At 68.3% G+C, this 19,937-nt stretch overlaps 1 protein-coding gene across 17 annotated transcripts in view; it reads right to left on the bottom strand.

Annotated features, from left to right (window-relative positions):
* Positions 1–19,937, bottom strand: part of KIF1A (kinesin family member 1A) — a 63,462-nt gene continuing 43,525 nt past the window's right edge. For 7 of the 17 annotated variants that reach the window (XM_069465376.1, XM_069465383.1, XM_069465377.1 and 4 more), the window contains 14 exons: positions 17,763–17,829; positions 17,580–17,664; positions 15,017–15,122; positions 7,304–7,418; positions 6,174–6,307; positions 5,297–5,358; positions 4,811–4,956; positions 3,960–4,160; positions 3,372–3,449; positions 2,727–2,851; positions 1,976–2,128; positions 989–1,181; positions 393–511; positions 1–43 (listed from right to left, as the gene is read on the bottom strand). In XM_069465376.1, the coding sequence (XP_069321477.1) occupies positions 1–43; positions 393–511; positions 989–1,181; positions 1,976–2,128; positions 2,727–2,851; positions 3,372–3,449; positions 3,960–4,160; positions 4,811–4,956; positions 5,297–5,358; positions 6,174–6,307; positions 7,304–7,418; positions 15,017–15,122; positions 17,580–17,664; positions 17,763–17,829 (1,627 nt within the window). Of the gene's footprint in view, positions 44–392; positions 512–988; positions 1,182–1,975; positions 2,129–2,726; positions 2,852–3,371; positions 3,450–3,959; positions 4,161–4,810; positions 4,957–5,296; positions 5,359–6,173; positions 6,308–7,303; positions 7,419–8,624; positions 8,649–12,783; positions 12,811–15,016; positions 15,123–17,579; positions 17,665–17,762; positions 17,830–19,937 lie in introns of all 17 variants that reach the window. The other 10 variants (XM_069465384.1, XM_069465396.1, XM_069465386.1 and 7 more) reach the window with 3 other exon arrangements.

The following is a 19,937-nucleotide window of genomic DNA, read 5'->3' as shown; positions in this document are numbered from 1 at the left end:
TCAGACCCTCATCTGGGCAGACCTCCTTCGGGACAGCTTGGACCTGCGGGAGAGCCAGGAGGGACGGCCGTCAGGGCCACGTCCACCACGCCCTCGCGGGCAGGCGCCGGGAGGGGCCGCCACGGACCTCCCGTGTCCCCTCCGGTCCCCTCACCACCCAGAGGGAGGGACCTGGTCTCTGTTTCCTGTCACAGGACTGGGATGGCCCCGCCCCGGCCTGCCCGCGTGTGCACAGCGGCCCCACGCCAAGGCACCCCCGACTCCCAACGCGCATTTCTAACATCCTTGGGATTCGTCGCGTCACAGGCAACAGTGACACAGACGCCTGCACGATCGTCCTTAAGGACGTCAGCACCCTACGAGCAAAGGCGCATGCCGCGGCCGGCCCGTACCGGATGGTGCCGGCCAGGAGCGGGTTGAAGGCGTACAGCCAGTCGTGCATGTCCTTGTCGCTGTTGGCCTGCAGCAGGATGCCGCGGTGCTCCGTGCACACCGCAAACGTGTTGGGCGTCTGCAAAGGAGGCTGCGGTGAGACGGCGCGAGGCCTCCCGGCCGGGCGGCACATGCCCGTCCCCCTCCGCCGGGCCCGAGCGGGCAGGAAGGACACCGCGGGCACCGCCTCCGGGATGAGCGAGCCGGAGGAAAGACCCCACCCCAGACGCAGAGTGGGACAGGCTCCCTGCCAGCCCTGCCCACACCGGGCTGGCTCCTTCCGGAAGCCTCTGGGGCCGCTGGGCCCAGGGCCACCCCACCCCTACCCCGGGAGCCTGGCCCAGCTGCTTGTCAGCTGTGTGCCCCCGGCCCGCTGGTCCTGGCCTCTCCTCTGGAGCCCCTGCCCCGGGCGTGGTCGGTGTGGGTGGCACCTCGCCCTTCCCCACCACAGGGGGTCAAGACCCTCCAGGGGGCACTGGAGCCACCCCCAGGCTGAGCCCCTATGCCCCACCCTCCTGCCCCGCTGAGGCCTCCCGCGCTGAGCCGGCCGCCGCACCTTGAGCATGGCCTGCTGGTCCTCGCTGTACTCCACCTGGGCGGTGGCCAGGTTGAGCACGAACCGCTCCACGCTGTCCTTGTCGCTGTTGTACATGTAGGCGTAGGGGCGCCGCACCACCACGAAGCGCCTGGCCCAGCCCGACGTGTGCGGCTCCAGGAAGTGCAGGTAGCCCTTCTTGGAGACGATGGGGCTGCGGCAGACACGGCTCACCGTCAGCGGGGCCGCCGGACGCGGGCGCGCCCTGGCCAGCGCCTGGGGGGCCGCAGACCAGAACCACCAACCCACCAACCATCCCCGGGCCTCAGTTTCCCTAGCTGCAACATGGGGACACTGAAAGAAAAAAGCTGGGGTTGCCCCAGAGCTGTTGCATCAACCCCATGACTGCCAGGTTCCGCACCTGGACCTGGCCCGACCACCCACCTGCCCTTTCCCTGGGCTCAGTCCCAGCCCCTGCGGGTGGGTCACGGCCCTGCCTGACCTCTGCACAGCTGTGCCCTGTGGGTGGGTCACGGCCCTGCCTGACCTCTGCACAGCTGTGCCCTGCGGGTGGGTCACGGCCCTGCCTGACCTCTGCACAGCTGTGCCCTATGGGTGGGTCACGGCCCTGCCTGACCTCAGTGCACAGCTGTGCCCTGTGGGTGGGTCACGGCCCTGCCCGACCTCTGCACAGCTGTGCCCTGCGGGTGGGTCACAGCCCTGCCTGACCTCTGCACAGCTGTGCCCTGCGGGTGGGTCACGGCCCTGCCCGACCTCTGCACAGCTGTGCCCTGTGGGTGGGTCACGGCCCTGTCTGACCTCTGCACAGCTGTGCCCTACAGGGAGTCATGGAGACCCCCTGACCCCCTGGTACAGAGCTGCCCCCTGCACACAGGTCAGGGGCAGCCTGCCAGTCCCCCCCAGTATGGGGTCAGAGATGGCCGCCTGTCTCTTGCTGGCACAGAGCTGGCTGGTGGTGCTGCTGTTTTGGGCAGGGCCTCCACGCACCTGACCCGGATCTCCTGAATGTCGGGGACCAGCAGGCGCTGGGGCTCCTTGTCAGCCTCCGTCGACCGGATGGGGGAGGGGGTCTTCTTGGAGTCGGACTCTGGCAGCAGCTCGGGCTCGGGGCTGGCGGGCCGGGAGCAGGGCTGCGGGGTCCTGGGAAGCAGAGGGAGCCGTTGCAGCCCCTGGCAGGCCCTGGCGGGGCTGTCTCCACCTGAGCTTCATCCCAAGGCTGCTGTGGGGCAGCGGCTGTGCCCGGCCGTGCCCGCAGTTGGAGCTCCAGGGCCCACCCTCGGTTCCGGGATGGGCAGGGCACGGCAGGGAGGTTCTCCTGCGACCCGGGGGCCGTCGGGCGGGTGTGCCCACCTGTGCGGGCTCCACACGCCTCTCCCACGGGGCTCTCCTGCCTCCACCTCCGCCCCGTCTAAGCAGGTGCAGCGTCTGTCTCCACAATTAAACTGAGGGTGACACAGTGTCCTCAGGGACCCTTGTAGTAGAGGGAGCTGCGGCCTGGGGGCACCTGCCAGCCCCAGGAAGGCCCGCGCAGCGCGAGGCCAGAGGGCGGGACGCCATCCTCTGAGGGTGGGGCCACAGCTCGTGTGTCCCGGGGAGGGGGGCCGACCCTCCAGGCTCGTCCCTAAATGTGTGTGGCCAGCCCGAGACGCTCAGCTGCTGGTGACCCACGTTCTCTGTGCTCTGCGCCCCCAAGTCACAGCCACGGCCTCAGGTCAGCTCGTGCCCGGAGCACACTCACCTCAGGTCCGCGGCACCGTAGCGCCCCTCAACCAGAGAGGGGCAGGTGGAGGAGGGGGTGAGCGTGGCTGCCCCCAGAGGGGACATAGACGGGTCCCGCAGCAGGGTGACAGACATCTCAGAGAGCTGCAGAGGAGAGACAGCCTTTTGTGGGGGGCGGTCTCTGCCCGCGGTGGGACCCCTGCAGTGGCTGACTCCCGTGCCTTTGCTCACACTCTACCTTCTCTTCGGGGCACCCCCACCCCTCCTCCCAGCAGCCTCAGCTCGAAGGTGGCCACCGCAAGACCCCCGGCCCAGCCCAGCCCCTACGTGCCCCTGGCCGGCCCCCACAGCACTCCGGCTCTGCCCTGCTCGGCAGGCGGCTGCCACCTCCTCGAGGGGTGGGCTGGGGCAGGGTCTGGGCGGCCACCTCCCACCAGCGCCCCTGTGGGGCCAGCACCGGTGGTGTCCACGGGGGCTGGCATGGAAGGCCAGGGGGAGCTTGGGGCCTGACGTCATGCGGGGGAAGATTCTGGAGGCTGCGGGGCGAGGGTGAGTCCCCAGGGCCGGGGGACACCCTGACCAGTCTGGCTGAGGGCCGGCCAGACAAGGTGAGGGCGGGAAGACAACAGGGTCCTGCCAGGGCCTGGGCAGACCCCACACTCACCTTGCTCTCGCTGGCGCTGACACAGACGTGGCTGTGCGTGTACTCTCTGTTGAACGTGTGCGTGAGGAGGCGCAAGCACTGTAGACAGAGCACGCGGGGTCAGCACTGTGGCCTCCCGGGACCCGGCTCTGCCCGTGCACAGCCGAGGCTCCTCCACCCGCCTCCCCAGACAGGCAGCCGGCCGGGGCCGAGCCCAGCGGGCCAGGGTGGCAGCATCTCCAACCCCCAGTGGGGGAGCTGGGGGACCTCCCGGGCCTGGCGTGAAGGCTGGGGGCAGCGTGGCCCACGGCACGGGAGCCTTCCCTGCAGCACAGCCAGGGGCAGAGAGGGCCACCTCTGGGTGGAGGGATGAGCTCCCCAGCAGCACAGGTATTCAAGAGAGGGCAGGTGGATGCGCGGTGGGGGCTGTAAAAGGCACCGGACTCCCAGTGTGGGAGAGGGGGGACAGGGCAGACCCCCACGCTCCCAGCTCCTGGTGGCTCTGACCGGAGCAGCCTCCACCAGGGCTGGGTCACCGGAGTCGCCCAGGAGTGACGTGGGGCCCTGAGGGGCTGGGGACAGGCCGGGCTGCCCAGCAGCAAAACCTGCCTTGACGGCCAGCTCCCGCTGCCTCTCGCTGGGCACCTCCAGGGGGGACGGCCGGCCCTCGGCCGAGAGCGGGGAGGAGGCGCTGGAGGAGCTGTGGGACTCGGAGTCCTCGCTGGAGACCGGGGACAGCACTTCCGGGATGGGCCTCTGCGTGGTCTCCAGCTTCTCCCGCAGCAGCAGGTAGTGCCGGGTCTTCTCCACCTTCAGACGGGCACAGTGTCACCCACTGCTCTGCGAGCGCGGCCTCGGCTCCCCGGAGCAGCAGGGCCCTCTGGGCGGCGCGGGAGACCCCCTCCCCTGGGCTGGGGCCCCGGGCTCGGCCTGTGACACGAGGGACAGGCCCCAGGCCACGCAGCTGGCAGCACTCAGAGCCCCACCCAAGCTGGGCTCCGCGGCCCACAAACAAGCTGCCTGCTCCACCCACAGCCTCGGCTGTGGCCCGTGGCCCACGGTGAGCAGATGGACACGTGTGTTCCCCCACACGGGTTTGGGGGGGCTCTGCGGTGCTGGTGGCCTCGGGCACGGCCCCCACTTCCCGCTTCCCACACGCACAGCCTGGCTGCCGGGCGTTGGTTTCCCTGATGGGAGCGACAGAGGCCCCCCCTGCCCCCCACAACTCCCCCCCACGTTTCCTCCTCCTCCTCCTCCGCCCGATGCCCACTGCCCTCCTCGGTTAAGCCGAGTGCACTGTCTGCTCTAGGCCGCCCGTGTTTCTGTCGTGTGCCACAAAGCCCCGTGGCAGGCAGTTTGAGTGTCACATGGCCCATCCTGCGGGTGGCCTGTGACTCCCTGACTGTGGCCCCTCAGGGGGCCCCGGGCCGCCCCGTCGTCCCTGTGGCCACGGCCCCCACCTCCTGCAGGAGACTCAGCTTCTCCAGCTCCCACTGGTGGTCCAGGATGAGGCTGTCGCTCCGGGGCCTCCAGCCCGCCAGGTTCTCCTCGCCGCGCACGTAGGCCACGGACGTGTCCAGCACCCGCCGGCGCCGGCGCTGCATCCCTGCGCGGGAGACCGACCTCCGTCCCCACCCGGCTCTGACGGCCGCCGCTGCCACCCACAGAGGGGCCGCCCAGCTGCTGAGCCCCTCCCTTCTGGGGGCAAGATCAGCCTCCCCTGTCCTCGGGGGCCCCAGAGCCGGATGCTCCTCCTGTGACGCCTCACCCTGGACACCACCCTGTCACCCGCGCTGTCCTGCCGCTCAGGACAACTCAGGAGTGGCAGGTGCACACCTGCGTTTTGCAGACACAGCTCAGCCGCGGTCACCCAGAGCGGGGCAGAGGCCAAGCCGACAGGGGCCCCGGTGCCCTGACCCCTCCCCTAGCAGACGACCGGCGCCTACCTGGGCTGCCCGCATCAGCCACGTGGCACAGGCTGAGCTCGTACACGCCCGTCACACGGTTGCTGTGGGGGGCACAGGGAGGGACACGTCAGCACCAGGCAGCACAGTGGGACACACAGATGGCCTGGGTGCCACCTCGAACCCCCAGCAAAGTCCCACCCGTGCCTGAGCCAGGCAGCCTGGCCCGGGTGCGGGTGTCAGGGTTCCAGAGCTGCAGCCCCTGTTCAGAAAGTCCCAGCCAGACCCCTCCAGCCTCCTGAAAAAGAAGGGGCTGAACAGCGTCACTCAGGCCCCCTGCGTCCGGGCCTGGGGACAGTGCAGGTGGCCTGAGCATGTTTGTCCCAGATCCCAGCCCCCAGCACCTCCAGTCCCTCCATCGAGAGCCCTGCAGGACCCCCGACAGGGGAAGCCTGGCTCCAAAGCCCCTCAGCAACCCTGTCATGGTGACAGGCCCTGCCAGCCGGCATCCCAGTCACTGGTGACCTGAACAACCATGGTTGGCCCTTGAGGACACTGAATCCTGACCCCCAAGCACCTTCCTCCTGGTCACAGATCCCTGCGGTCCCCAAGGAGCAATGTCAGGTGGCAGGTGTGTGGTGTGGCCCCCAGACCACCCACAGGAGGCCCAGGAGGGCACCCCAGGCCTTTCTCCACTCCCCAACCCCAATCCCTACAGGCGGGCCGGGCTCCTCCTACCCTCCACATGGTGTTGGTGTACCTGCAGGTGCCCAGCAGGGGCGAGTGACGGGGAGCCTGCCGTGAGTGTGGCCGGGCCTCAGATACAGGCCACGTGGGTGTCAGGCTGCGGCACCCTCCCCTGCAGGGCCCAGCTCGGTCCTCGCAGGAGCAGGCGGCAGACTGGTGCGGAAGGGCTCACCTCTCCGAGGCCCGCAGGCTCCCGCTGCCGAACAGGTTGCGGATGGAGCGGGAGGCCGGCAGCTTGGCGTCACGGGAGTAGAAGACCATGCAGAAGTCCTTGGTGATGACAGCCGGCTGGGTGCAGTTCTCCATCTGCGACGGGCAGGGGCAGGGTGCAGGCATGAGGACCCCCGCAGTGCCCTGGGCCCCTCCTAACCTCCTGGGGGCACAAGGGCCCAGCACTGCCCGGCAGCCCAGCGCCCCAGATCTTGGGCGTGGAGAGTGTCTGCTCCTGCCTTGGGCCACATCCTGCTGGGGACAGAGCCAAAGCCCTGGCTTCCCTGGGCCACCTCGGGGGCGGGTCTCCCATGGCGGGGACCCTGGCTGGCTTCACCCTCAGGGGCAGGCCTCAGAGGCCCCACATAGAGCGGGGGTGACACCTTCCCCCACTCAATGCCTGTGAGGATCAAACCGGGTCTCGTCTGCGCACACGTTTAACTAAAACACCACAGAAAGTTACTGCTGGTGGGTGGCACGCTAGCTGCCAAGCAGCCCGCTCCTGTCCTGCGGTCCCGTGGGGACGGCCGTGTGGCTGGGGCATCCTGGGCACGCACTGGGCAGAGCTCCGCCCAGCAGCTTCTCCTCCACCCAGCCTCACCGCTGCCCTGCGAGGTGGTCACACCGTCCCCATGTCACAGCCACAGGGATTCGGCTCTAGGGAGAGGGGTTTGCCTTGCAGGTGCCCCCACCCCCACTTCCCCCAAACCTCCTCCCTCACTGCTGCGCCAGTGAGAGGCACCCTCGCCCCCGGCCTCTTCCTGCCCCTGGAAGAGAGGCCACAGCCCACGCCTGGCCGCGGCCTGCAGACCCTGGGAGCAAGGGGAGTGGACGGGATGCACCTCTATTCTTGTGCTGCCTGGAACACTGATGCAACGTCTGGCGGTGCTGCAGCCCTCTTGTAACCCCAAGGACAAAAGCCACATACTGAGTATCGCCGAGTGGGGTCATTGTGAGCACATGGATTAATTTAACTCGAGGACTTGAGAAATCCCCTGAGAAGAGCCTGGGTTTGTCACTGCCCTTCACAAGCACCTCCGGCTCTGGGGGAAGGCGGGGTTTGGTGGGACGCCCTGGGCGCAGGTGTCTTGCCTCAATGTAAGCGGAGAGGGTCATGTAGATTTTCTCGCGATAGGGGGTGACCCGGTTCAGCAGCAGGGAGTTGTGCATGGAGCTGTCCCACGCAGCCTCAAACTGGTAAAAGGTCCTGGAAGGAAGCAGAGCCCAGGTAGGCGACAATGGCGTGGGGGCTGCTCTCAGCGGAGGCGGGGACATGCAGACAGACAGACAGACAGACGGATGCGGGCACCCTCGGGGACAGCCACTGGGGCCACGGGGTGGAGCCCTGGGTGGCGGCACCAGGAAGGACAGGCCCCTCCTTACTCGGGACCATGTTGAGCACGGGCCACCGCACCGGTGCCACCAGGGTGAGCCCGGGGTTTCTCAGCTCTCCTGCTGAGGGGGGAGGGAAGGAAGGTGGGGGGAGGAGTGGGGAAGGGAGGGAAGGAGGGAGGCGGGACAGGGAGCTAAGGGGGGGGAGCAGCAGGGATGGGGAGCAGAGGGCGGGGTGGGGGGTGCGGGAAGGGAGGGTGGAGCCTGGCGGGGCCGAGCCCGTCTGAGTAAGGAGGCGCCTGCGTCGCTCCCTGGACCTGACGGGACCCGCGGGGGTCTGCGAAGCCCCCACAGCCCCGGCTCCACCTATGGACTCGCCCTCTGAGGGAGGAAGGCCCGGGGAGGATGCTTGGAGTGGCAACCGGAGCAGAGGCCCGCAGACCCTCCCCAGGGCAGCTGGGGGCCCAGCCGGAGGCTGGGACTTAGTCCCCACAGGGCCACTGTGCCCCACAGACACCTCAGGGGAGCAGAACAGGGTTTCCTGTTCAGGGACAGTCCCTCTCTTTAACCTTCCGAAGGGCACGTTTCCTAGACTCTGGGGGCCGGTGCTCGTTTGGAGACCAGTCGTGTTTGAGGTGGAGAATCTGCCTCAATCCACACGTGGCCGCTCCGCAGAGCCCGGTGGCCCTGGTCGGCTCCCGCCCCGCCTCGCCCGGGCCCCATCCAAGCATCCTCACAAAGACACACTCCAGACACGTCAACACAGAACAGCTGGTGGCAGCGCAGGCACCGACACGGCCGGGCCCGCCGGGGCGCCGAGGCGTGTGGGGCCCGCGCTGCCCTCTACTGCACGGCGCAGTCCAGGGTGCAGGGCACGGGTCTCACGAGTCAGGGCCATGGAATGGAGCGGGGGACGGGGCAGGGCCACTGTCAGACACAGGTCCCCAGGAGAGACCGGAGGAGGGCAAGGACAGCGGGCCATCAGAGACCGGGGCAGGACAGGAGGACGTCGGGGACAGAGCCACTCGAGAAAGCAGAAGAGGACAGACAAGCGGGGGCAGGAGAGAAAAGTGAGCTGTACCTAGTGTCACTTCCGAATGAAACGCTAAAGGCAAGGCAGCCGGACACACACGTACACACACAGAAGAGATGAGACATCAGAACAAGCACGTCACGGGCCCGGGGCCAGCTGACCGGGGAGGCGCAGGTCCCGCAGCCCCCAGGCCCGCTGCACGGGGGGCCGGGCGCAGGCCCACGGGAGGCCCAGCCCTACAGACCCCCGTCCCCCGAGTCTAGAGTGAGAGCCTTGGGTCTGTCCCCTACTGGACCTGGCAGGTGCCCCTGGAGCCACAACAAAGGCCTGGAGGGACGTCCTGCTCCCTGGCGCAGCTCAGGGCCTGTCGGGCAGGGCCGGGGGTCAGAGCTGGAGCTGGCGGCAGCCCAGCCGGAACAAGGGCCGAGGCCACCTGGGACGCTACTGCGGGGCTGCAGCACAGACATGTGGCCCCCAGGGGTTCCTGACATCACTGTGCCCCAATTCCTTGTGGGTACGACGGGGCGCACTTGTCCCTGCCTCCAGATGCCTTGTGGAGCGAGTGAGCTGCCGTGGGCACAGTGAGCACAGGGCCTGGCGCCAGTGCTGTCAGTGTCGCCACCTGGGCACACGTCACTACCCCAGTGCTGAACCCTCTGTGCACCTGCTGGGAAGTCCCCAAAGGACCCTGGCCGGCTTCCCGTGTGTGGACAAGGCCCCCACTCCTGGCCCTCCACCCCCGCAGGGCTTCCCTGGCATCAGCACTGGCCCCGTCTGTGCCGTTCAGGAACGACCAGGCCCTCCTGGCCAGGCATCTCCGCAGACATCGGGAGCGTGTCCCCACCCCGTCCTGGGGCGCTGCACCCCAGGTGGGACACAGCAAAGCGGGAGCCCAGGAGGCCAGCACGACCCCAGGCCCGGCCAGGGCTGCTCCTCAGGACAGAACAGACTCTGCCGGGCCAGGGGTGGTCTTGGCCCCAGGCCTGGGGATTCTCTCCCAGGATCCGGACGTCACGCCACGCACAGCCACGCGGCACTGCCCAGCATGTGGCCCGAGAGCCCTCGGACCGGAATGGACCAGAGAACACACAGCGGAGCTACTCCCTGGGACCGGAGCCAGCGGCCGGCGTCCACGCGGGGCTGGGCCACAGAGGACACCAAGCACCCCTCAGAGAAGGGGTCCTGGGCCAGACGTGGCCTTGGAGGAAACATCAGGTCAGGCCTGGCCTGGCCCAGGGAGCCCCTTCCCCGCTGTCCCCGCCTCTGCCACAGCTCAGGTGGGCAGCTCCTCCCTGCTGCGTCTTCCCACCAGGACGGCGTGAGGCCATCGCCCGACCCCATCACAACCGGGGACCAGGACCAGGACAGAGCTGCTCCGTCAGCATCTGTCTTGGGGACAAGAGAGGGGCGAGGGGTAAGGGGTCAGAGGGGAAGGGGTGAGGGGTCAGAGGGGAAGGTGGTGAGGGCTGAGGGGAGAGGTGAGGAGACGAAGGGTGAGGGATGAGGGTGTGAGGGGAGGGGGAGGGGTGAGGAGAGGAGAGGAGGGGGAGGGGGAGGGGGAGGGGAAGGATGAGAGGAGGGTGTGGCAGGAGGGGACGAGGGGTGAACGCGCTTCCTGCCAGGCTCTGCTCTTCCTGGGACAGACTTTTCCAGATACCCGTGACAGACGAATGAGCAAACGAGTGAGTGTTGTGGCCCCACAAATGGCGCAGCATGGAAGGACAGAAGGGGAAACTGAGGTCCAGGTTCTCAATAAGGTCCTACACCTGGGCCTTCCCCAGGAGGCCGCTGCTCTGGGACACAGGCCCGTGGCTGGCAGGAGGGCGAGGGCAGCTGGGACGGCGCTGCCCCCGGGCACCGTCTCAGGGCGCGGCCGAGCCCCCTGCTCCGGCAGGTCGGACCCTCGCTCTGGGGCAGGCGGCAGGCACGGCCCTGGGGAGGCGTGAGCCTCGGGGGAGGACGACCAAGCCCCATCCACGGTGCGGATCACAGACGCCCCCGTCCACGCCCTGCACCGTCTCAGGGCAGCAGCGTGCGTGTGCACACGCGTGCAAGAGAGGCGCTCACAGCAGTGACCACGAGCCAGGTAACAGTGAGAATGAGGCTCGGCTCCAGGTATCACCTCACTTAATCTCACAACAACCTGACTCAGGAGCTACTATCATCCCCATTCTTGGGGAGAAGGAAAACAAGGTTCCAGAAGGTTCCCCCTCTTGTCCACATTCACACAATCAGCAGATGGTTCATGCAGGCTGCCCCGAGCTCAGCCGTGCAGGCCCAGGTTGCTGCCACTGCAGACGTCTGGGGTGAGCCCCCCACACCTGCTCACGCACGGCACTGCCCGCCACGGCGGCCCCTGCCCCGAGAACGGGGCCCCAGGAAGGAGGCTCAGGCCCGGGTCTTGGGGGTCTCACCCCACCCTCTCCTCCCCTCACGACGCCCCAAGCTCAAGGCCTTCTCCTGTGGGCCAAGGCCCAGGCCTGCTGCCCGCCGGGGGCCGACGGCTCATTCTGCAACAGGCACCAGCCACGGCGGGCTTAGCCCCGCTCAGGTATGGGGGTGGGGGAGGGCCCCATGGAGCCCAGGGGGCTGACACGGGCCGGGGCAGCTCCTCTGCTTCCGTGTGCTCCTGTGCACTTGCGCCAGCCAGAGCCCTCCTGGAGCCACTGTGTGTGCGCCTGGGGTGCCTGGAACCCGCCTGGTACCCCCAAACATACAGAGGCTGTGGAACTCAAACGCCGGACAAACTCAAACTTGAACAAAATACAGACACACTCCCAGCATGAGGCCACGCTGATGGGCCCAGGAAACAGCCCTCCGGGGAGAACCTGAGCAGAGGGGCCGGCTCACCCCCAGGACCAGCACGATGCCCCTCCAGCAAGCCCACCTGGGCTGTGCCCCTCCTCGGGGGCAGCCACCACCACAGGTGTCCCTTGACACCTCTGCCACCCAGCTGAGCCCCAGGGAGGCCAGCACAGCCCTGGCCTGCAGCAGCCTTTGGGAAAGGCCTGTCCGTGGGGGGAGTGCACATGGCGCATGCCCGGGGAGCTCGCCCACCGGCACCACGGCCCACTGCCGTGGCGGGGTCTCCTCCTGGCCATGGTGGTGCCTCAGGCACGGTTGCCGGGCCATGGTCACAGCAGCCATCTGCCCTGACCTGACAGCTGAGACCCAACATGGACACGCCTCAGAAAGGCCTGGCCAAGCCTCCTGCCCAGGGCTGCGTCCAGGCAGGGCTGGCTCCCAGTGACACCGCTTAAAGGCTCAAACGTTGGCCCTGAAAGGCCTCTGCTGCTCAGCTCCTTTCAGAAAAGCTGACCCGCAAGATGACCACCACGAAGCTCTGGCCACAATCCTACAGGGACCCAGGAGGTGACGGCCTTGGCCTTCCATTCGGAACTGACTCGAGCTCTCACCAAAGCCTGGGTTGGGGACCGGGTGGCCTTCCATGCCCAGGGTCTCGCCGACCCTTGGCCCCAGGCCGGCATGGGCAGGGGCCTACTCCTGCCAGGCTGGAATCTGGGAAAACCTAAGTCCAAGAACCCACTGTCTCTTCATGGATTTGCCACCTGCCACTCCCAAAAAGGAGGTGCAGTGGACACGGCCAGAGGAGCGTGGCTGGAGCTGCCATCCCTCCTGCCGGCCTGGCCAGGCGAGGGCTCCCACGCAGTGTGGAATGTGCCGGAGCCTGAGAGTCCTGGCGGCTGGCTCCTGCCTGTCCCTCCCCGTGCCCTGTGCTCACGGCTCTGCCCGCTACGGCCCTCGCAGGGGTGGGGCCGGTCCTCACGCGAGGGTGTGGCCAAAGCCAGCCTGCCGGCCAGCCTGCATGCAAAGGACACTGCGCCACACGCAGGGGCCTGGGCGTGGCAGGGGGGGGGTGGTGGCAAGGCTCGGGCGGGAGGGGTGGGGGGCCAGCCAGTGTCTACGGGAGGGCAGGAAGCTACGGAAGCAGCCAAAACCAGGGAGGGCGGAGGGACTCAGCCAAGAGGACGGGGTGGGGAAGCCACGGAGGGGTCGGAACGATATTCCAAGGAAAGGAAAGTAAGAGGGAGATGGAGGAACAGAGAGGGGTGAGCAGGTGGAGGAGGAGGACAAAACGCCGGAAATTAAACTTTCAGGGTGTGAGGGGCAGGGCTTGGGGGCGGTCGGGGAGGGAGGCGGGAAGGAGAGAAGAGGCTGAAATAAAACCAAGGGACACAGATGGTACCTAGGTATGTCCGAATCAAGAAACTGCCTGCAAAACACAAACAACCACACGTTAGTGAGGGCGGGGGCGGCAGCGGGAGCGGGGGCAGCGCAGAGGGAAGCCGCCGCGGCGGCCGGGCCTGCTCTGAGTGGCGGGCGAAGCGTGGGCCCCGAGCGGGGCAGGGGGGCCGAGGCTGAGGCCAAGCGCAGGGAGCCCGGGCCCCGTGGCCGCAGCCGGACTGGGGTCTCCTGAGCCTCAGCACTGTCACGCCAGCCTCTGTCCAGGACAGAGGACGGCTGCGGCGGTGGCCGCTAGCCTGGTCAGCCAAGCACAGGAGGGTGCCGGCCTGGGTCAGCCGAGGAGGGTCCTGGAGACCTCTGGGGTGGGAGGGCCGGGTGGGGCGGGCAGCAGGGCAGAGCCAAGCGAGGGCCAAAGCAGCGGTGGGCAGGGTCCGCGAGCCACCCGTGGACAGGCCTTCCTCATCCTCGGGCCCAGGGCCTCGACCCCAGGCACAGGGCTGGGTCAACCCAGAGCTGCCCCGGGACTGGCCTCACGTCACACAGCCCCCCTGCCCCAGGCACAGGACTGAAGCCCCTGTGGCAACGGGTTCTTGGGGCCCAAGAAGCAGGTGACCTGCCTGAGGTGCAGCCATGAGCTGCTGCCTCCCAGGTCACCCTCGGCCTGAGCCCCAGAGTGACGGGGCTGGCCGGCGCGGGCAGGAAGATGCCAGAGCTCAGCCCTCAGTGCAGGGACGGCAGGCGGGGGCAGGCCCGGGGCACCCACTCACCCTGCTCCTTCACCCCACTACGCCCTTTCTGCCCTGGGAACCCAGGAGCTACCTGGGCAAGGGAAGGGTCAGGGGTCAGGGGAATAAAGTCATCTCCCGGGCTCCAAGGCACGGATCACAGGCAGACCAGCCCTCCTGGCCCCACTTGCCCCCTGGGATCCTCGTCCCCACAGCCCAGGCACAGCGGCCCAACCCCCGCAGGCAGCACCACGTGGGGCGCCAGGCCTTCTCCACGCCCGCTGGGGAGCGTTCTCATGGCAACAGGGAAGCAAGGCCAGGGGCAGCCGCAAGCCCAGCCCACCCCACCCTCGGTCTCACCGTCCCCTTCTCCCACAGGTGACCCTCGGCCTGCGTTTCACGGCACCACCTCTAGGGCGGGGCAGGGACCAGAGCCTCATCTGCCCCATGCGGGCCCCGGCCCCTGACCCACCACCGCAGTGCCCGCCCACCTGCTGTCCGCACCACTCTGCCCCTGCCCGGCTGCCCCTGGGTGCCCACGTCACTCAGGTGCTGAGGGATCAGCCCACAGCCCACTCTCGGGAGCCCAGGAAGAAACTGAGCTGTCTGGACCCAAGAAGGGGAAGAACAGAGACAACTGCCCCAGGACCCTCCTTCCCCATGGACCCCGACCCTCCTCGCCAGGATGGGGTCCCCTCGCCCCTCTCCAGGCACACCCAGCCCTCAGACGTTCTTCCCACACACGCAGCCTCCAGTGAGCCGCGGAGCCCCCTGCTCCAACTCCGAGGGTTGGCTTCTGTGCCGGGGCCGGGTCAAGCCCTCAGGGAGCACGAGGGTGAGTCCCAGCAGGACGTCCCCACTCAGCAGGGTGCCCTCGGCAGCCCTGAGCCACCTCCCCGACCAGCCTCAGGTGCCACCTCCCTCTTGCCCTATCCACGCGGCAGAGCCCAGCAGGGCTGCCAAGGACGTCCCCAGGGTCTTGAACGCCACTGTCCAGGCTGAGCCAATCTTGGCTACCACCCGGGAGCTTGGAGAGGAGCAGCCCAGCGACGGGGCCACGTGCCTAGCGGTGCCTGTGGGCCGCCTCCACCCTGGGCTGCGAGACCACTGGCCCCGGACCCCACCAGGGTCCCAGCCTCGCCCACAGCAGCTGGTCCGCTTGTCCACACACAGCCTGCCCACGAAACTCCCAGGACAAGACCTGCTCCTCCTCCAGGTGCCATGCTGGCCCCTCTGCTGGGGGAGGGGCAAAGGGGCAGGTGGGTGCCCGGCCGGCCACGCAGAGGCACAGAAAAGTCAGCCGAGGGGACACGGGGGTTGTCAGCATCCCTCATCAGGCCAGTTCCCTCAGGTGTCAAAAGGGGGTGGGGGAGCTCTGGGCTGGACTGGCCACGTGCGGCCGGGCCAAGCGGCCGAGTCCCCCCGGCGGGCCGGGAACAGCCTGGTGCCGACCGGGGCCCGTCTCCAGGAGTCAGGAGCAGAACCTGCCGCCACCCCTCAGGCACTCACCGGTCATCCTGGGCCGGGTGGATGTATCCGGAAGAGAGGATGTTGAGAGACAAGATATTAGGGTCGATCAAGGACTCATCTGTCTCTGGAGTGTTCCGGATGCGACCTGCAGGAGAGGCCGAGTGTCACTTCCCAGGAGGGCAGTGGCCGTGGGTCCCACTGGCAGCCTCAGCCTGGGCGGGGGTTGCGTCAGCAAAGCAGCTGCCCCGTGGCCAAGGCGGCGTCTGGTTGGAGGTGGCGCCGGGTGGACAGGGAGGCCCTGGCAGGGCGCTCGGCGACCGGGTACTGTTTGCCGTCTGGGCTCTACTGTCCTCGCCACGGTCTAAGTTCTGTCTCTCGGCCTCAGTGGACACCCCCACTCCCCCAGCTGACAGATCCAACTGCAGCCGGAACCAACAGGCCTCCTGGCTGCTCACAAGGAGAGAGAATGTTCCAGCTTTTCACACTTAACAACAATGAGAATGAGAGAGAGAAACAGAGACAGAAGGACAGAAAGAGACAGACAAGACGTGCCGTAAAATCTCTCCTTGCAATGGGCGTTTCCCGCAGGCCCCTCCATGACAACTGGGTTTGGGGGGCGGGGGGAGGTCTGCCAGTCACCTGCGCAAGAGGCCAGCGGCACTGGGAGGGGGCACCTGGTGGCCTCGCCTAATGCCTGCTTAACCTGGAGGTGACCGTTCCGCTCACTCAAGGAGCAAACAACCATGGGCACATTTTCTGTTAAGCGGAAGGAGCAACCTCTCCCCCACCGTGCACGGAGACAAAACCAAACCCAGGACGCAGCTGGGGCTTTGCACTGGGCCCGCCCTGCCCCCTCCCTGGAAACCCGACACGGGACCTTGCAGCTGTGCAGGGTCCGGGAGGAGGCAGGTGGGGTCCCGGCAAAGCGCCCCCACTCCACCCAGGGCCCTCCGGGTCCACGCGGGAGGCAGTGCCCACAGGGCCGGTACTTGGGCAGTTCTGTGCCCGCTCCCATCTGACCAGCACCAGCCCACAGCCCCCAGTCAGGGCAGAGACAGCGGCAGGGCCGGGCCAGGGTTCTGTCCCTCTGCCGTCCATACCTCCGTCCTCTCCCAGCCTCGACAGGCTCCCACCCACCACTCACACCTTTTGCTGACGCCCTCCCCACAGACCATCTATCTCAGTGGGCCTGGACGTCCCACGGCCCTCTGGGAAGGGCACTGGGCTCGGGGACGGCTGTGAGCATGGAGCCCCCCAGAAAGCGACAGGGCTGCTCTGTGAGCTGAGTCCAGGCAAAAGCCCAGAGAGGCAGAGCCGAAGCCCCTCAACCTGACGGGGGCCTTGGTGTTCACCCCAGTGCCCCCCAAATCCCTAACAGCACCCCTTGTCCCCAACACAGACAGACACCCCTGTCAGCACTTTTAGGAAGGGGGCGGGCGAAGGTGGGGCTGTGGGACCAGGCGCACGGGAGCAGGAGGGCTGAGGGAGGATGGACCCCCAACCCGTGGCTTCTCTGCCGTGCAGACCCCTTCCCTCCCGCGGGGTGAGCGTGTTGAGACCAGGACACCAGCTTGTGCCGTGGCGCTGCCCACAGACACCCCTCCTCCCGCGGTGTGGCCGGGTCCGCAGGCCGGCCAGGGATCCCTGCCTGTGGGCCAGTTCACCGTGTCCAGGTTTGCCCTAAATGATGCCTGAAGGGGCTCTGCCGGCTTGCTCTGACCAGCGTTAAATGAGACACAGAAGCTGTGAGACAACAGCGTTTGTCCGGTCTGCCCAGCACCTCCCTCCTCGCCATCCTGCCCTTTGGGACGCGGGGGACGGGCCACGCCCGGGGAAGCTGCCTTGCACAGTACCCGGCCCGGCCGCCGCAGCACCAGGGCTGGCCGGGCTTCCAGAGCGACACCCTCGTGCTCCGGGGCAGGGTCAGGGGTCTCATGCTCGCTACGCACACGAATGCACAATTGTCTGTGTCCCAGCAAAGAGGCATTCGGTGGACCACAGAGCTCAGACGCGAAGTCACAGGGAAAAAGCCCGAGATCCTCACTATTGGCTGCGGTCGAACTGTCTCCCTGCAAAGACCTGTTCAGCGCCACCCCCAGGGTTCTCGGAGTGTGACCTTCTGGGAAGCAGAAGTCGCCCAGCTGAGCTGAGCGGACGTCACACGGGCAGGGCGGGCTGCCCCAAGCTGCCTGGTCCTGACGGCCACGTGAACACGGAGCCACGTGTCTGCTCCAGGAACACCCAGACTCCCGGCCACCACCTGAGCTCGAAGCGGCAAGGAAGCCTTTTCCCACACGGCTTTCAGAGCACGCTGATTTCAGACTGCTGCCTCCGGAACCGCCAGGTGATCAATTTCTGCTGTTCAAGCCACCCAAGCGGTGGCATTTTGTCACAGTGGCCCTAGAACTCCCATGCAGGGACCAGACAGACATTTGTGAATCATCACCTGGTCCAAGGCGCTCCTTTTTGGGTAAGGGACTGAGGCACAGAGAGGTTTCCTGACTTAGCCAGCGTCACACAGCAACCTGGTCGCCTGGCCAGGGGTCCTTGCTCTCCCATGGCCCAGCCCCTCCGACCCAAGGCAGCCGCCCGCCTGGCTCACCCACGACCAGCTCGCGCACTTCCTTCCAGCGGATGTGGCTGCCTGTCTCGTGCAGCAGGGTCACTGTTATCCGTCTCTGGATGCCCTGCCAGGCGCCAGGAGAGAGGACGTGGTCAGGCGGGTCGGGCCACGTGGGGTGGGGGCGGGGCGCAGGTGGGCAGGGGCGGGGCAGGGGCTTCGCACCTGGTGGAGGAGGAAGGTCCCCATGCAGGGCATGCCCCCACGGTGGTCCACCACGGCGGGGATGTAGCTGGAAGAGAGACCCGGGTGAGGCGCTGCCCCCTCCCGCCTGCACACCGGCCCGGCCCCAGAGCGGACGGCGCAAGGCAGCAAGAAGTCAGTCGCCCGCTCCGGGAAGATCGGCAGCCGGCAGCCGGTCCCCGGACTCGCCATCGTCCTCCAGCCCCACCCCGCGTGCTGTGAGGGCGTCCCGCGGGGAGGTTGGGAGAGGCCCAGCCCTCTGCAACAGCCCCCAAGGGGACCCCTGCGTCCCTCACCCCTGCGGATCCGCAAGGCACCGGGATGGGGCTGGCGAGGGCCCTCTGCTCCTGCCAAGGCCCCGTCCCACCCGGGGCAAGAACCGCAGTCTGTGCCACCCCCACCCCGGGCCCTCAGCCCGCTGCTCCTGGGCTGCAGGGGCCCCGCCCGGCCACAGCCCAGCTCCCACCTGCGCCCAAAGCCACCAGGCAAGGGCCCTCCTGGCCTTCCGGAGGCCACTGGGCTCACCGCCCACCACCCTGCTGGTCTTTGCTCAAATGTCCCCACGTGTAACTGCCACACCTGCCAACTCCAGCCCTGACCCCACCACAGCCCGGGCCTGTCGTCTCCGTGCCTGGCACCCTCAGGGGCCACCGGCCCATGTGCTTGTCTGTCGCGCCCCCACGTCCGCCATCCCAGAACAGGGGCTTTGCCTGCCGTGTCCCCAGCCTGAGACAAGGCCTGGCCCTGCCCGTGGGGTTCAGTGAACACACGCTAAGAGGATGACTCTGGGTGCCGGCAACCCACGGGCAGGTCAGCACCTCACCCCTGCCCCCACACCCTGGGGACCCCAGCCCAGCCCAGGGCTCCCCGCTCTCCCACCCCTGGGGACCCCAGCCCAGCCCAGGACTCTCCCCTATCCCACCCCTGGGGACCCCAGCCCAGCCCAGGACTCTCCCCTATCCCACCCCTGGGGACCCCAGCCCAACCCAGGGCTCCCTGCTCTCCCACCCCTGGGGACCCCAGCCCAGACCAGGGCTCCCCCCTATCCCACCCCAGGCCCCCAGCCCAGCCCAGGGCTCTCCCCTCTCCCACTCCTGGGGGCCCCAGCCCAGCCCAGGGCTCTCCCCTATCCCACCCCTGGGGACCCCAGCCCGGCCCAGGGCTCTCCCCTATCCCACTCCTGGGGGCCCCAGCCCAGCCCAGGGCTCCCCCTCTCCCACCCCAGGCCCCCAGCCCAGCCCAGGGCTCTCCCCTATCCCACCCCTGGGGGCCCCAGCCCAGCCCAGGGCTCCCCCCTCTCCCACCCCAGGCCCCCAGCCCAGCCCAGGGCTCTCCCCTATCCCACCCCTGGGGGCCCCAGCCCGGCCCAGGGCTCCCTTCTATCCCACCCCTGGGGACCCCAGCCCAGCCCAGGGCTCCCCTCTCTCCCACCCCAGGCCCCCAGCCCAGCCCAGGGCTCTCCCCTATCCCACCCCTGGGGACCCCAGCCCAGCCCAGGGCTCCCTCCTATCCCACCCTTGAGGACCCCAGCCCAACCCAGGGCTCCCCGCTCTCCCACCCCTGGGGACCCCAGCCCAGCCCAGGACTCTCCCCTATCCCACCCCTGGGGACCCCAGCCCAGCCCAGGACTCTCCCCTATCCCACCCCTGGGGACCCCAGCCCAACCCAGGGCTCCCTGCTCTCCCACCCCTGGGGACCCCAGCCCAGACCAGGGCTCCCCCCTATCCCACCCCAGGCCCCCAGCCCAGCCCAGGGCTCTCCCCTCTCCCACTCCTGGGGGCCCCAGCCCAGCCCAGGGCTCTCCCCTATCCCACCCCTGGGGACCCCAGCCCGGCCCAGGGCTCTCCCCTATCCCACTCCTGGGGGCCCCAGCCCAGCCCAGGGCTCCCCCTCTCCCACCCCAGGCCCCCAGCCCAGCCCAGGGCTCTCCCCTATCCCACCCCTGGGGGCCCCAGCCCAGCCCAGGGCTCCCCCCTCTCCCACCCCAGGCCCCCAGCCCAGCCCAGGGCTCTCCCCTATCCCACCCCTGGGAACCCCAGCCCGGCCCAGGGCTCCCTTCTATCCCACCCCTGGGGACCCCAGCCCAGCCCAGGGCTCCCCTCTCTCCCACCCCAGGCCCCCAGCCCAGCCCAGGGCTCTCCCCTATCCCACCCCTGG

The sequence above is a fragment of the Eulemur rufifrons genome, chromosome 1 (genome assembly GCF_041146395.1).
Source record: "Eulemur rufifrons isolate Redbay chromosome 1, OSU_ERuf_1, whole genome shotgun sequence".
NCBI classification, from domain to species: domain Eukaryota; kingdom Metazoa; phylum Chordata; class Mammalia; order Primates; family Lemuridae; genus Eulemur; species Eulemur rufifrons.
This window is presented reverse-complemented; position numbering and strand designations above follow the sequence as displayed.